The 15,803-nt window shown below is 48.4% G+C and overlaps 1 protein-coding gene across 2 annotated transcripts in view; it reads left to right on the top strand.

Moving 5' to 3' along the window:
• The window catches only part of FGGY (FGGY carbohydrate kinase domain containing), a 380,948-nt gene that overhangs the window by 208,876 nt on the left and 156,269 nt on the right, over positions 1-15,803 (top strand). For both annotated transcript variants that reach the window (XM_036257128.1, XM_036257129.1), the window contains exon 8: positions 5,092-5,195. In XM_036257128.1, coding sequence (XP_036113021.1) covers positions 5,092-5,195 — 104 coding nt within the window. The remainder of the gene's footprint in view (positions 1-5,091; positions 5,196-15,803) is intronic.

Here is a 15,803-nt window from a genome sequence, read left to right as displayed (position 1 = left end):
AAAGCTAAATGAAGGGTACAGTGTTTGAGGATGCTTTGCAAGCTATAAAATACTTTTTATAGCTATAAAGTATGAGATAATTATAACACAAATGCTAGAACTTGGGATGTTTTTCTTCTGTATAACCCTTTAAAGTTTTCAAAGCAGTTGTGGCTTGATAAATTACAGGATAACCTGCCCTTAATCATACCATTTCAAAGTCTTTTTTCTTTATATAAATATAGTAGATATTCAGTAAATATTTGGGTGGAAGGATGGATGGTCAGTGGATGGAGGAGAGGGAGGGGTTGGTACATAGGGTGAATAAGAGAGTTCATGAAGTTTTCATTATTCATGTGAAATGTTTTAAAACATATTCCTTGATACGACCTGTGTTCTTATGAATGTTGAGGGGTCATTAAATAAGAGGCCCTGAATTGATTCATTGACTCCATAAGCTTGTCTTTTCTGCTATTTTTTTTTTTTTTCAATGAATGAAAATTTATTGAGCAACTACCATCAGCTGAGCATTGCGCAAGGTTCAGGGAAAACACATTTGAATGTCACTATTTTGTGTGCGTGCGCCTATTTCTTCAGCTGCTCGCTTCTCCCTTTAAACTCTCTGACACTCGCAGCCCTGTGATGGGCCCAGCAGTGCCGAGGCCGCCTTTGACGGAGCCTCATCCTGGCAATTGCTTCCTGATGTCCCACGTGCAGCCCATGACTCCTCCATGGATTGTGAAATGTGTTTACTCAGAAAGGAACAAGTTCCTCCTGCCTGTGTTGCTTTCCCTGTCCGGGGCCTCCTTTCGCAGGGACGGCCCCTCCAAGCTCTGTGGCCAAAGGGAAATGAGGGGTGTCCGCTCTCGGGGTCAGGTGGTCTCACGGCAGCATCAGCTCTATCCTGCTGTCGAGTCGAGTGGACTTAGGCAGAGTGAAGAGAACCTCTCTTGAGGGCAAGCTGGACACGGCCTGCCTCTCTCCGGTGCTGTCGGAGGTCGTCTGGTCACCTGGCCAGAGGTCATCTACATCTCCACTGAGATGAGTGTGGAGGACCTCGGGAGGTGTTTTTTCTGCCCTCCTGTTGCCAGGAAGGAGACGCTTTACCTGGATTTTGGAAGAAGCGCTGTGTATACTGTGTACTTAGAACGGCTGAGAAAGGACCTATGTTTGCAACCCATTATTCTCACTGTGAATGTGAGGTTTGCAACCCATTATTCTCACTGTGAATGTGAGGTTTGCAACCCATTATTCTCACTGTGAATGTGAGGGAACAGTTCAGACTTTCAGGTAGTTTGGGGGCAGAATTGGTGGCAAATGTTCCATGGTAATAGATCCTTCCAAATATATTTCCTTTATATAAGACAATTCTAACATTATAAAGTGAGGGAGTCTGGAAAGAACGCGGGTTTTGGAATTAAACAAGACGGGTGAAACCCTGGTGAAAGCCTGCTCCCTACCTGTGTGTGACCTCGGACAGATTACTCTGATGCTTTGCCTCTGCATCTGTTGAAGGGGAGAAAGACTATGTTTCATGATATTGTAAAGATTAAATGAGATAATATGGTCCCCAGCCTATCTTAGATACCTGATATGTTTCCTGGAAAGGGAGAAATAATGTACTGCCTCTCATACAAGAGTTAAGAGGAGCCCTGGCCGGTTTGGCTCAGCGGTTAGAGCGTCGGCCTGCGGTCCTGAGAGACCCGGGTTCAGTTCCCGCTAAGGGCATGTACCTCGGTTGCAGTTTGTCCCTGGCCCTGGTCGGTTGTGCGGGTGGCAGCCACTCGATGTGCCCCTTTCACGTCGATGTTTCTCTCTCTCTCTCTCTGTTCCTCTCTCTCCCTCCCACTCTACCTGGGCAAAAAATGGAAAAATGTCCTTGGGTGAGGATAAAAAAAAAAAAAAAAAAAGAGTTAAGAGGAGGAGGATGATAACGATGGTGATGGTTCTGAGGGTGGTGAGGCTCATGATGGTAGTAGTGATAATGACCCAGCGACCATTAATCACTTTCATGTTTAAACATGTCCTCAATATCAAAGCAACCGTATGATATTGTTTATTTTCTTCGTTTTATACAAGTTCTTTCTGTCTCCAATTTTTTTTCTCCTTATAACACATTGGTTCTCAGATTCCAAGCCTCAGTATATCAACAGTGAATCTGCTAACTGGAAAAGAAGGAGAAATATTTCCCAAACATTTCTTTTTCCCCATTTTTAACCCCCTTCAGGATCGAATGACCCTGTACGACACACTTAGTGGAATGTAAGATACATGGAACCGATAAATGTGACTTATCGTCAGAAATTCCTTGAACTTATTTATAACTCCGTGGACCAGCAGTGACAACCTCTTTGCTGTTCAGGGTCTCGGGATCAGCATCTTTAAGTCCCCAGTATTTTGAGATATACGAACAAGGAAACATCAACCACCTGGCTATTGTGTTTTTATCTTGGAGGAAAACTCAAGAACCAGCAGTCTGACATCAGATGACCTGGAAGTGACTCCCAGCCCTGCTTCCTGAGCTCTGTGACCCCGGTTCAGTTACTTCTCATTTCTAAGCGTCCGGTTCCTCATCTGGAAAATGAGGACAAGAGTACCAGCCACAGTGTATTCTTACACAGGTGGTTGTAAGAATAAAAGGGGACGTGTCCAGGGAGAACGTGTAAAAAGAGCTGTGTTAAAATGAGTTCATATCCAGGGTTTCTTCCTGTCCTGTCCGGGAGCCTTCGTCCACCCTGAAAAGCGTAAACCACTCTGAGTGTGTAAAAGGAGGATTTAATGTTCTGAAGTGGTGACCCCGATGATGGAGGCGCTGAGAGGGGCCGCTTTTCCTATCAGCAAGCCACAGGTCAGCAGAAGGGAAGCTGCTACCACCCTAGGCTGGAGGGACAAAGGAAGGAGGTGGCATTACCAAAGCCCAAGGGTGGTAGTCACCAGTAGATGTGGGAGTCCCTGTGGCCCTGTCAGCAGAGCTGCAGACCTGGAGAAGAAGCAGCCTCCAGACACAGGGGCAGGGGTTGGGAGGCGTGCTCCGGCTTCCCACTCCGCTCGGCCCTCCGACCTCCTGGCTGACCTTGGCCGCCGTGGCCTCCGAGAACAGCAGTCTGCAGGGGCAGCCCCGCGGTGCTGAGCAGAGCAGGGGGCTTGGGAAAGCCAGTCGGCCCAGGACTCACAGGCTCAGGCATGGACCTAACTTACGATCCCAGACACAGAAAGTTTGAAAGAGCCTTACTTCCCCCTGCTGCTGGGCCTCTGAACAAGAGCAGAAGTGCACGGGCGGCTTGGGAAGGTAGAGTTTGGAAAAAGCACTGGGAAAACCTAGAGGGTTGTTGGGATGTAAGAAGCTTTCAGCGGCCCCTAGATCCTGCTTTCTGGAAGGATCTATTTGCCATGTAGCCAGCGCCTTCAGTGTCTGGGTGTTTGTGACTGGAGGAGATACCCCGCCTGCCTCTCACCTGCAGAACTCGGCGTAGACCCACCTCCTGGGGAAACCTCCTTGAACCCCTGAAGATGAGCTCAGCTGCCCCTGTGCCTCTTCCCATCACGACTGATTCCTGTGTTGAAATGCTCCCCTCCCTCCAGACTGCGAGCACCCCAGGGACCTGTCTCCCTTATCTGAGCACCCCCAAGCGTGCCTATTTTCACTTCCTGCTCTGTGCTAGCAACCGCGGTGGGATCTGGGCTGCCAAGCACGTGGGTAGGGCAGTGCCAGCTTCCAGCAGCTTTTATAATAAAAGGAGAGGCAGATGGTGTGTGATTTTTTTTTATCTTTATTGTTGAGAGTATTTCAGATGTTTTCTTTTTTCCCCCCATTGCCCCCCTCCACCCAGTTCTCACCCCACCCCAGTCCTTCACCACCCTATTATCCGTGTCCGTGGGCAATACATACATGCATATACGTTCTTTGGTGTATGGCTTTTTAAAATTACTGGTGTCTTGTGTGCTAGGGAAGTCCCAGTGTGCATGGGAACATTGAACAGGGACACTCCATCTCTCCTGGGGAGTCAGGAAAGTGTTTCAAGGAAGTAACATTGGAGTCAGGAATAAATAGGAGTTACGTGGGCAGAAGGTTGGGGAATGGCATTTCAGGCAACGAGGGGAACAAATGCATCGGTCTTGAACTGGGAAAGAGCACTGAGTGTTGGAGGTGGAGCAAGGGGGGCACTGATGGAGCTGACGAGGTCGGCAGGGGCTGATCTCACGGGCCCTGGTCTGTGTCCTGCTCCGAGCACTTTCCACCTCCTGCCTGTGTTCGGAATGTCTGCATCCCGAGGCTCCCACACCACACCTACCTGTACTTTTGTGCATAGAAGGTGCTCGCTGGGTGATTGAATAAGTGGCGGAAATACTAGGCTCTAACAGCTTCTAGGTCTCTTGTCACGTTTGTAACGTGCCTTGCCCAGCAACTATCAAGGAGTATAATCTGTATGGGGAAGAAGCCCGAGTGTACACCGCTAGTGGGAGACCCTCTCCTGTCTGACATTCTTTTAACAGAAACTCGTCGTCCGCCATCCCACCCTTTACCACGCAAGCCCTGCCGTAAGTATCAGTAAGAACGGTGACCTAGAGATGCCGAAAAGGTTCAGTCATCACACCTTCCTGTTGCCTTCTTTGAGACTGAACTGGGATGTATTAAACCAGACCCTATTCAGCTCTGCTCCTTACCAGCAGGGAGACCTTGGACAGGTCTTTCGGCCTTGGCCGGTGCCTTTGTCTCTCCACTGTTGTGTGTGGTGTTCATAGTGTTAAAGATTCACGTGAAATGAGACTGGACACATGAGCGTGCAGCCCAGTGCCTGGTGCCGATTGAGCACACAATCAGAGAGCGGCTGCCTGGAGCGTTCTGCTTTCATTTACTATTATTATTACAGTGCTGGACACTTACAGTGACCGGAGTAAAGCAGAAACAGAAACAGTTTCCTAGTTTCCCCAAGGCCAGCGAGTATGCTCTTTTGGTTTCTATTTGAGACTGGCCTACACGTGGAATGCTTGCTTTCTCAATGTTGTTAGCTGTAAAAAAAAAAAAAAAAAAAAAAAAAAGAGGGTTTTATGCTTGTTTTTAGCCATCCTTTTTTTCCAAGAGAATTTTGTTTTGTTTTTGCTTTCTCACAGGAGTGATTGGAACAGATGTGAGGGGGCACGGCCTCGCCTGTGAGGGCCAGCCAGTGACGTCGCGGTTGGCTGTCATCTGTGGAACATCTTCTTGTCACATGGGGGTGAGTCTGCCAGGCCGAGGGGGGCCCGCAGGGGCGGGCAGCCCAGAGGAGAGTGGGGCTGCTGGCCCTTCCGCCCCCTCAGCCCCTTCTCCCGCCACCTGTGTCCTGTCCACCCGGAGCCCAGCTCCCCCATCAGCAGCCTTGCTGGGGTTTGCCAGGTCTTGTTCCAGGGCCCGGTTCTTAAAAAGTGTGAAAAGGGTTGAGTCTGCCTTTAACATCACCCTGGCCCGAGAGCCAAGGCGGCTTGAGGGGTGAAATCGGATCCAAGGAGGACCAGGCCTTGCCCCCTATTGATCTTTCCCTGAAAGGTAGCTGAACCTCCTCTGCAGAGGGCGTCTGCTTTCCCCGGCCGCCGAGCTCCTCTCCCTCAGTATAAATCCATCTCCCTGGGAGCGGCTCAGTGATCTATAGAATTAGGCTGCATATCATGACTTCAAAAGAACACTGATAAGCAATTCTCACTTTGTTAATTTTTCTCCATGAATTAGTGGAAAGGCTTTCTCCAAGATTACAGTTAAAATTTAGTGCCTGCCCTAAAATTTATATCTTTTTTAAATGCATGAGTCTGAAAGCATTCCATTTCGATAAGTACCCATTTCTACCATATTTTTATTTAAAAGTCATTTCTCTGTTAAACTTAGATGGACGACTCCTTGGATTTTTCCCAGATGAGTAAAATAGTGGGGAGAGGGGAGGAGGAGGAAGGCAGATGGGGGAGGAGCAGGGAGATGAGCAAGGATGAGCGTGGGACTCAGTCCAGGACAGAAGCTCTGAGCTAGGAGGGAAGCATGGGCGATGGGAAGCTGTTTAGTGACTGTGGAGACCAAGGAGCCTCTTTCACTGTGAACCATTCCAGTTGAGTCAGTGCTGATGCATTTACCTATTTACTGATTTTCTGCTCTTGTGTCTGGGGCTGTGCCAAACCTTGGGGACAACAGGCTGGCACAGGTACTGGGTACTATAAAGGAAGGCCCCCAAATATAGATCCAGGTGAACTTGTGATAACTGAGCATCTGTCACGTTCTGGGCACGGGGCAAGGTGTTCTCGCACGCGACTTCCCGCGTCACAGCGCTGGCAGAGCCGGCCCAGTGGTTCCCAAGTCTGGGCCTCGGGCGGCACTTCATCCCGGGGGCCCCCTCACGGGCAGAAGGTGCAGAGTTCCAGGACGTGTGGTCACAGTGCTGGAGGGTGGACCGAGGTTATGTAACGTGCTTCACACACTAAGCACTGCAGTCGCTCTCAGCCACTAACTAGCACTGGTGTCAGTGGGCAGAAAGAAGACGGACTGACTGCCCGGGCAGGGTCCACGGGTAGACACAGCTTCCTGAAGGGACATTTGTGTGGTGCTGCACTTTAAGGACATAGATTTCCTTGACCTCCGTCCACCAGGAAAAAAAAAAAGGTTTTCTGGGCAAAATCTTACATGGATCTTCTTATACTGAGTTTAAAAACCCTGGCCTCTCTCCTCAGCCCTGTGGTACCAGCGTGGTTGCAGGGAGAGATCCCCAGGGCCCAGGCCACCTCCAGCAGGGGGCGCCCACCGGGGCAGCCGGCCCTCTTCCTTGATGTGGGTCCACACTTGCTAGCTTGTCTTCACTGAACGCTGACGAAAACCTATTCCGCTCACCCGCCGCTTTCACAGGGACACATCTAATCCGGTTTCTCCTGTGACATCAGAATTTCAGGCAGTTTTACCCAGCTCAGTTCAGGTTTCTGAGCAGAATCCAACCCAAGTGAATGTGAGGGACTCTGGGATATCTCTGAGGATATCCCTCAGTCTCCTGGTCTCTTCGTTGAGATGATTCTTATCCTAAATTATCCATTTTACAAATGAGGCAACTCAGGCAGAGAAACGGCCAGTGATGTTCCCAAGGTCACAAAGCTACCAGGCTGGAGCCGGGAGCTCCGATTTCACTCCGTGTGATCCCCAAGCACAGCCCCCTCGGTGCCTGACTGTGTTGTGCCAGTTCCTTCTTGCTCGTGCACTTCTGGGCCCTGCGAGCGGAGGTGAGTTACTTCACTTCTCTGAGCCCCAGGTTCTTCTCCACCACATGGGGGCTGATGATGCCAGTCTCACAGGGTGGCTGGATGACATGAATCACGTATATTATAGCCACTCAGAAGTGATGGGATTCTCCTTACACTTTCCCAGTGATATAAAAGGCTCACACGAAGCAACTGTTTGGGCTTTACCGAGTTTGATGGGCAGCTGCAGTTGGTCACAATGAATGAGGGCCATAAAACGCCAGTTTATTATGGTCATGTTGTGCTGGAAATAAAGCCCCCACCCCCACCCAGCTTTGTACTTGGGAGTGGGAAGGGACCTTCTGGGCCAAGGGGATTAATCATCAGCTTTAATGTGTTGTGGTGAGGGCGAGACTGTGGTCATGCTGGCATCAGAAAGTACCTTTGATCTCGCTCAGGTGCTGGGCGCCCAGCGAGCCAGCTACAATAACACCTTTGTGAGGTGTAGGAGAGGTGCAGGTCTGAGGAAACACTCCCAGGGAAACTCAAGGACCCCCTTTGTTGTGGTTCTGGCAAATAAAACCACCAACTGTCAGGAAAAATTCACCCAACAGAACACAGGGACCAGAGGGGACTGTGGGCTTTTGAAAAAAGTGGTTTTCAACCTGGTCTGAAGAATTCTCGTTCTTACTCTCTGCTCATTGATGGTGTTTCTAATTCAGCAGGTTGCTGGAAATAAAACGTGGAGGATCATTTTGAGCTATGCGGGTCGCCTCTTTCTAGATCGGCCAGAATGAATGAATGAATGAATGGATGAATGAATGAATGAATTCTGAGTAAGCGAATATTGGAAAATATTCAGAAGCTCCCTACCTCCAGGTCCCTGTTACTTCCAGGAATCTGGAGAAAAGGCTGAGGTTGAACTTAGCACTTACTAATCAGGCCTTTGATATTTTAGAAGATGTAAGTGTGGGCTGCCCACTTATCTTTCGTGTAGATGATTTAATTAACAAGAGAAAAAATAATAATCTTTTTTTTGTTTTTTTTACTCCATGAAAGTAGAGTTGCTTGTTCCAAGTTAATTACTACCAAGTCACCAAAACCCAAGATAATACACAGCTGGGGTCAGCCAGAGGTTGACAAGTCACGGGGTCAGATGGAGCTGATCTTTGCTGTTGCTCCAGCGCCCCTTTGCTTGAGCTGTCAAGTCAGGACGTAACTTGGCAACTTGTCTTCCAGTTAGCACGTCGGTGGGGAGCAAACCCTGGGAAGGGGGTGGGGAAGTATTCAAGAGGTTAAGGTTTGAACAGAACAATAGTTGGTGAGAGCCAGGAATTACATCTGCATCTTAAATTGCTCAGAACTGAAGTTTCCTCGAAGTCCTGGATGAATGTACGGAGAGTGTTCTCCGTCACTCAGTCATGCAATCTCAAAGGTACGGCTCATAGACGGCCCCTCCACTTACTGCGTGAGTTTAGGTAGGAGACGTCATTTTCTGGTGCCTCAGTTTCTTCCTATTGTGGGCAGTAGTATTTACTCATAAAGTTGCTTTGAGAATGAAACAAGGTAATCTTTGTAAACAGCTTGGCGCTGCACCTAGCAAACTATGACTGAGATGGAGTTATCATTTAAAAGGGACATTAAGACCAGAATGCTCCATGTGGAAATGGATTGCAATTAGGGACATCAGGATGAACTCATGTTCGGCTTTATTTAGATAAAGATGGATACATATGGAAGCATTTATAGACATGTGTAGGCACACAGGTTAGTAGACTTATTTCCTAGCTCTGACAGCTGAGAGGGCCTAGAAATGATACCCCAGCAGCTGGTTGTTACAAGTGTACTTGGAGCCCACATCTTGGTTTCAAATACTGTTCTCTAATAAAAAGAACCAGGACTCCTTGGAGAACTGGTTGACTGTGGGACTGGGGCAGGAAATAAACGAGATGAGCCTGGAGCATCTTATAGCCTCAGAAAATAAGGAAATGCTTAAAAAATACATAGTGACGAAGTATCAAGAGCCCACAGAGGGAGCTCCCAAAGGCCAGAACTGGAGCAATTTGGGCAGCAAAGTAAAGTAGTATTGGATTATAACCCAAAACAAAACATAAATACAATGAGTCCACACTGATATGAATAAATGAGTGAATAAATAGATAATTGAGCAGAAGAGACAAATTTCCCCATGTAGAAGAATTCCAAGTAATTGATGTGGCTGTGCCCCCTGGAGGAGGTGGAGCATAATTCCCCACTCCTTGCATGTGAGCGCTACATGGTGACTTCCTGTCAAAGTGGACATCATGGAAAGTGGTGGTGGGGGGGTAATTTTAGCGGAGAAATCCGACACACACTGCCTTAGCCAGGTGATCAAGGTCAACATCAACAGTGATGTCACGTTGAGAATATGGACTGTTGATATGATGTGATGAGAATGGTACTTTTTGTTTGTTATCTTCCCCCCAAAAAAACCTATAACCACAGTATAATTATAAGAAAAACATCAGACAAATCCCATTTGTGGGACATGCTACAAAACACCTGGCCAGCACTTTTCAAAGCCGCCAAGGTCATCAGAGCACAAGGCGAGTCTGAGAAGTGATCACAGCCAAGAGGAGCCTAAGGAGGCGTGACAACTGAGTGGGGTGTGATGTTCTAGACGGGATCCTGGAACAGGAGAACAGCAGGGAAAAACTCAGGGAATCGGAATACAGGAAGGCCTTTCGTTAGTGATTGTATGTCAGTGTCTCCCTTTAACTGTGACCTACGTACCTGATGTAAGATATTGGTGATAGGAGAAACTGGGTGTGGGGTATATAGGAACTCTCTGTACTATCTTTACAATTCTTCTATAATGTGAAACCATTCTAAAATTAAAAGTTCATCTCTTTAAAGATCATTCATTTAACCAATCTCTCGTGAAGAAAACATCCTGTGTTTGCCTGGCTAAGTGCTAAGCCTTGAGGTGAACAAGGTAACGTTCCTTCGCTGAGAAAGACAAGGAGATAACGACCCTGCAGAGTGGTAGCAGCCACGGCACATGCAGGTCTGGAGTGTGGTGGGAATGGTTTCTTCACTGCCACCGGCACACGGCTCCTGCCAGCTCAGTTTGAGGCACTGGGCCCTGTCCCTCCTCGTCTCCACTTTGTTCTTCTCCTCTGTGCCCACAGCACATGCAGCTGACTTCCTGTGGGCATTTGCCGGCCCACTGGGAGGACACCACACGAAGGAGAACAGCCATGGGCCTTGAACTGATGATCACAGCTAAGAAGACACTGGGCAAGTGGAACCAGTGTCTCTGTCTTGGTCTCTCTAGCAGGTGGCCTTGGTAGAGGTCATTGAGAGAGGTGGAGAGAGAAGGCAGTGCACACGGTCTCGTAGGACCCCCGTTAGCCTGCCAGTGGCGGAATTCGGAGACTGTGCCTGAGTTCCCTGCTCCCTCTTCCTTCACCAGGACCTGCCGCTGGCATCCCCCTGGGAATCAGCATCCCCAGGAGACTCTTCACAGGAGGCTAGCCCTGGGCCTGCACCCACATCAGTTGAAATCAGATTCTGTCCTGGCCATTGATGTGGGGTGGTCAGAGGAGATGCTGTTGGGTGTGCAGCAGGACAGGGTTCATGCACTGAAGAGGCTCAGAGTAGTGTCTGTCCTGGCAGTTGAGTCAAGGCAGTTCTGTACTGTGCTGGGTGGAGGAGGTTAAACACCCCCGGCCCAGCCTCGGGGATTATGAGACAAGAATAGTAATAGTTGCTACCATCTATTGAGCACCTACAGTGTACCAAGCACTGTGCTGAGTCCTTTATATCGCATAATCAGCTCAACAGCCCCATGAGGCAGGCGCCCTTACTGTACCCATTTCACAAGTGAGAAAATGAGGCGAAGAGTAATAAAGTGAGCCACCCCATGTGCAGGAAGGGGGCACTTGTTTGAGCTCTCTAGGGACTGACCCCAGAGTCCTTACTCTTTCCTTTCGGTTAAATAGCTTCTCTCAAAGGCTCAGAGGAGAGGGACAGCAGACTCAATTAAAATACAGGCAAATGTTGGCACAGACATCTCATGAAAGAAGATATGAATGGCAAATAAGAGCTTGAGAAGATGCTCAACCTCATTAATCATTAGGGAAATGCAAATTAAAACCACGGTGAGATCCACTACACATCCGAACGGCTGAAGTCGTGGCAAGGATGTGGGGAACTGGGACCCTGACCCCACTGGCAGGAATGTGGGGGGTGCAACCACTCTGGAAAGTAGTTGAGCGATTTCTCACGAAGGCCACGTGCCCCTGCTGTGTGCTCCAGCCATTCCGCTCATAAAGACGAGTGTCCTTACAAAGACGTGTACGGGAATGTTCAAGCTCTATTTGTAATAGCCAAGCAAGAAACAACCCGGATATCTGTCAACAGTGAATCGATAAACTATTGGTGTAAAATTATAATGGAATACTACTAAGCAATAAAAGGAAATGAACTAGTAATGTAAGCTACAAGACGGATTAATTGCAAAATAATTATACTGAGTAGTAGAAGCTAAACTGAAGGAAAAAATGAACTATATAATTCTATTCATTTAAAATTCCAGGAAATGCAAATGCATGTATAATGATAGAAAGCCCACCAGTGGTTGCCTGCACTGGGGGAGGGGCACAATGAGGGCTGGGAAAGTTTACAGAAGGGCACAAGGAAATTTGGGGGGGGGGGGGGTATGTTATCTTGATTGTGGGAATGTCTTCACTGGTGTACAATACATCAAAACCTATCAAATTTGATGTTTTAAACAGGTACAGCTTATTTAATACTGATTCTGGATCAATAGTGCTTTTTTAAAAGACAATAAAGAATACCAGAAAAAAACAACAATAATAACAGCATCTACAATCACTTATGTAGTTCTTACTATATTCCAGGCACTATTCTAAATACATCTATAAAAATTATTTAGTCCTCATTTAAAAAATGGTATGTATGCCCTGGCCGGTTTGGCTCAGCGGTTGGAGCGTCAGCCTGCAGACCAGAGAGTCCGGGTTCCGTTCCCGCTAGGGGCACGTACCAAAAAATAAAAACAAATAAAAAATGGTATGTAATAGGTGCTCCTTGAATATTAGTTTTCACTTTTTTCCTTTTAACCCAAATTAATTGTGTAGCTCCTCTGACATAGTTTATCGCTCCACTCTTTTGGCCCCTGGCACAGACCAGGGGGGGGTGTTATTTTTGAGTTATTGGTACTAACTGTGTTTCAGATGAAGCTGACCTGCATGGTGGTTCCATGTCTCTGTGCCTCCTCGTGGCCACCCTGTCCGGTTTAAAGCTGGGTGCACAGTAGATGCTTAGTGCTCTCAGGGTTGGGTTGCTCCCCTCCCCCCAATCCAGAGACACGTGCTTGATTTTCCTGAGTCTCTTCTCACTCCTTCCCCATCCATGGGGTCATCTTGCATCTTCTGTGCTGAGGGGGGCCTGACTCACTGGGGAAGCCCCCGTGTTTGCGGTGCTGTCAGTCTGTTCCCCACCCCCACCTTACCACGATATTTGGGGGTCTATTCAGCCTCGCTGAAAAGTATTATTTTCACTGAATAGTGGGTCCTGGGAGTCACAGACTTGACACACCTGCTCTCCCGTCCTTCTTCCACCACAGCAGTCCTCTCCAGAGCTTTCCCCTCCGCCACCCCATCCCACCACCTGTGTCCTTGGGGAAGCCCATAACCCCCCCCCCCCCCAAGCAGCTCCTCAGGATGCGCCTTGGCTTCTGATCTCCGTTCTTCTGGGAACAGAGAGCTTAGCAGCACTGGAGTCTTTGGGCTCCAATCAGAGGAAAGGCGCCCTCAGACCCAGGCCCGCTGTTAGAGTTGCGTCCTCTGGGCAAAACCATGGTGGGGTTGCAGCCTTTCCATCCTCAGAGGAAAGTGTCCCCCAGAGCACAGGGCACGGCCCCGGCCCGGGACGCTGCGTTTCACCCAGGCCCGTGCTGGAGGGACAGAGGGTGCTCCCCATCATCACTGAAAGGGGGAATGTGCATTCAGACCCCAGGGAGATCGCGGCAGGCTGGTGAGGGCGGCCGAGGCGCGTGGCAGGGACGTGGGAGCTGGACCTCTCCGCGCTGCTGCTGGGAGTGAGAACTGCCTCAGCCACCTTGGAAAACAGCTCAGCAGTTCCCTACACACCAGCCGTGTGATCCAGCCATTCCATTCCTCTGGCGCTGGGCAGTGCCGCCTGGTCCCATGTTTCTGGAATCCCACCGGGAACACAGCAAAGTCTGGTGAAGCAAGGCCCCTCCGAAGGTCAGAAACGATAGCCTCTGGCGACTGGCGACTGGCCTGAGCCCAGCTCTGCACAAAAGATGGTGCCTTGCCTGGGAGAACAGTAGAGGAGAGGGGGAGATAAAGTTGGCAACAGTAACAGTGATGGATCATATTTACTGCGGGCTGATTGTGAGCTAAGAAATTTGAATATATTATTTTACCTAACAACACTCATAATAACCTTACGCAATTATCAGAATTATCCTTCCATTTCACAAGGACCAAAACTTGAGCACTTACGGAGGCCACCTAGCTAGTAAGTCGTAGAGATAGTTTTCCAAGTCAGGCTGCTTGATTTCAGAGCTTACACTCTCAGCTCTTAGCAGAACTATGAGACTGAGGCTGGGGGATGGGCTGGCCATGCGCACCCGTGTTTTGCAGGAATGGGGGTGAAGTGATTACCAGGCACATCTTTCCCCAAGCCTGGTGAGAACTGCGAAGTTAGGGCTGGATTGCAGCTCGACCACAGGGCTCTTATTTTCCCTTCTTCCCAGTCTTTCAAATCACTGCCTTTCAAGAGGCCACCAGTCTGGGGATAACAATAAAAATAAGCAACATCACTTGTCACCATCGTCCCCTGGGAGGAGAGTATTTATGAGACTCCTTATTTAATCTTCTCTGTTTCCCTGCTGCTCTGTGGTCAAGGACTGAATTAGGCAATTTGAAGACATGCGGCTGACTTCCCAACTCAAGAAGATGTTTTTGTATTCTTTCGGAAGAGCATGAAATGAAAACCACATTGATTTTTTTTTTTTTTCCTTTTCCTATTTACCACTCATCTGCTGTGGGGGTGACTGTGATACTGTGGCTGCTGAGGGCGACCTAGTGGTTCAGTGTGGATGAAAAAGATGCTGAAGACAGCGTTGTAGGGCCCTTGGCCACCAGCAGGTACCGTGCCAGGGCCTCAACACGCACCAGCTCGTCTGTTTGACATACGTTTAGTTCAGAGGTCTTTGTATTTTTGCCTTGTTGCTTTTCTCTAGGTTTTTCACCTTCTCCCACTCTCTTTGCATGCGCCAAGGGCCTCTATATTCACACGTTAATTAAATTTCACATATTTTGACTCCCAGAGTCATCAGAGAAGTTTGGGGTAGTTTGTATTCTTCCACTTAAACAGCATTAAAGAGCCAGGAGACATAACATTTAAAAGACCAAAGACCTCAGAAGAACCCATAAGACATTCTTCGAGTTATCAGTGCTGAAGGATTGAGATTGGAAGTCCCTTCCTAATGAACATTCAGTGGCTCCCTACTGCCAGTGGCGACAGGGTGGGGTTCAAGTGGGGAAAATGAGTGAACATTTTGGCCATGTTTTTCTAGATTTGGTATATATTCAATTAAACAAGAGTGGAAGTCTTAAATCTTAAGGAGGTGAAAGTTACTGTAATGATGTGATGTCTTTTTTTAAAAAAAAAAAATCTTTTTCACCGAAAGGTAATTCATGTACCATAAAATTTACTGCTGCCATGTATTTTTCAAACCTCTAAAGAGCTCAGTTTAGTGAAGTTTGAGAAAGATTTAGTGCCCATCGTTTAGGTTACACCGTGGAAGGGTAGCAGCATGTGGTCTTTATTGCTCACAGAGGTAACAGGAAGACCTCGCTAGACAGTGAGTTTCCATGTGCGTGCACTTACTGTGGTGTCTGACCCATGGTATAAGTCCAGTAAATACCGGACTTACCGACGGACAGACAGAAATATGCGGGTAACAGTCATCAAGATTCGTTGAAGAACAAATCACGCCATGCCAGTTTGATTTCCTTTTCTGACGGATGGACCGTGTACAGTGTCCGTAGCGCTCTGGTCTTCAGTGGCACTTGAGCATCTTTCCTTGGTTCACTGACCCCACTCGACACCGCGGCATTGGTGAACTCAGTCACAGAAGTCCACTGCCTGGGAACTGAGGGTTTCACTGAATTGTACCTTGAAGCAGGCCAAAAGTAAGTATAAAACTGATGGAGACGTATCAACGTGGTCCAATTGCCAGATGTGCGTTTGGGCTTTTCAGCCATTGGCTTCTTGTGCATCCAGGCAGAGACTGAGCCTTGCTTCTGTTGGTCGAGGGGACATGGACCTGGTGGGTGCTTTGAATGACTGACCGGCTGCCCAGGATCCGCTTGACGTACCAGTCATGGGGCCTCCCTGACGTATGCACCTGCCTTTGTTTACCTGTTAAAATGAACTGAAAGTTACCCGGGTTAACATGTAACCCCTAGCTGAGAGATTCTCGATGATCTTGGGAAACAGGGCTTAGGGTTCTCTAGAGTCTAAGAAATGGCCCCTGAAGAAGCGGAGGGAGCCCTCAGAGAGAATGGCCGATTATGTTAATATAGGTATTTGCTCTTCAGCGC

The sequence above is a fragment of the Molossus molossus genome, unplaced genomic scaffold (assembly GCF_014108415.1).
Source record: "Molossus molossus isolate mMolMol1 unplaced genomic scaffold, mMolMol1.p scaffold_m16_p_12, whole genome shotgun sequence".
Taxonomy (NCBI): Eukaryota; Metazoa; Chordata; class Mammalia; order Chiroptera; family Molossidae; genus Molossus; species Molossus molossus.
This window is presented reverse-complemented; position numbering and strand designations above follow the sequence as displayed.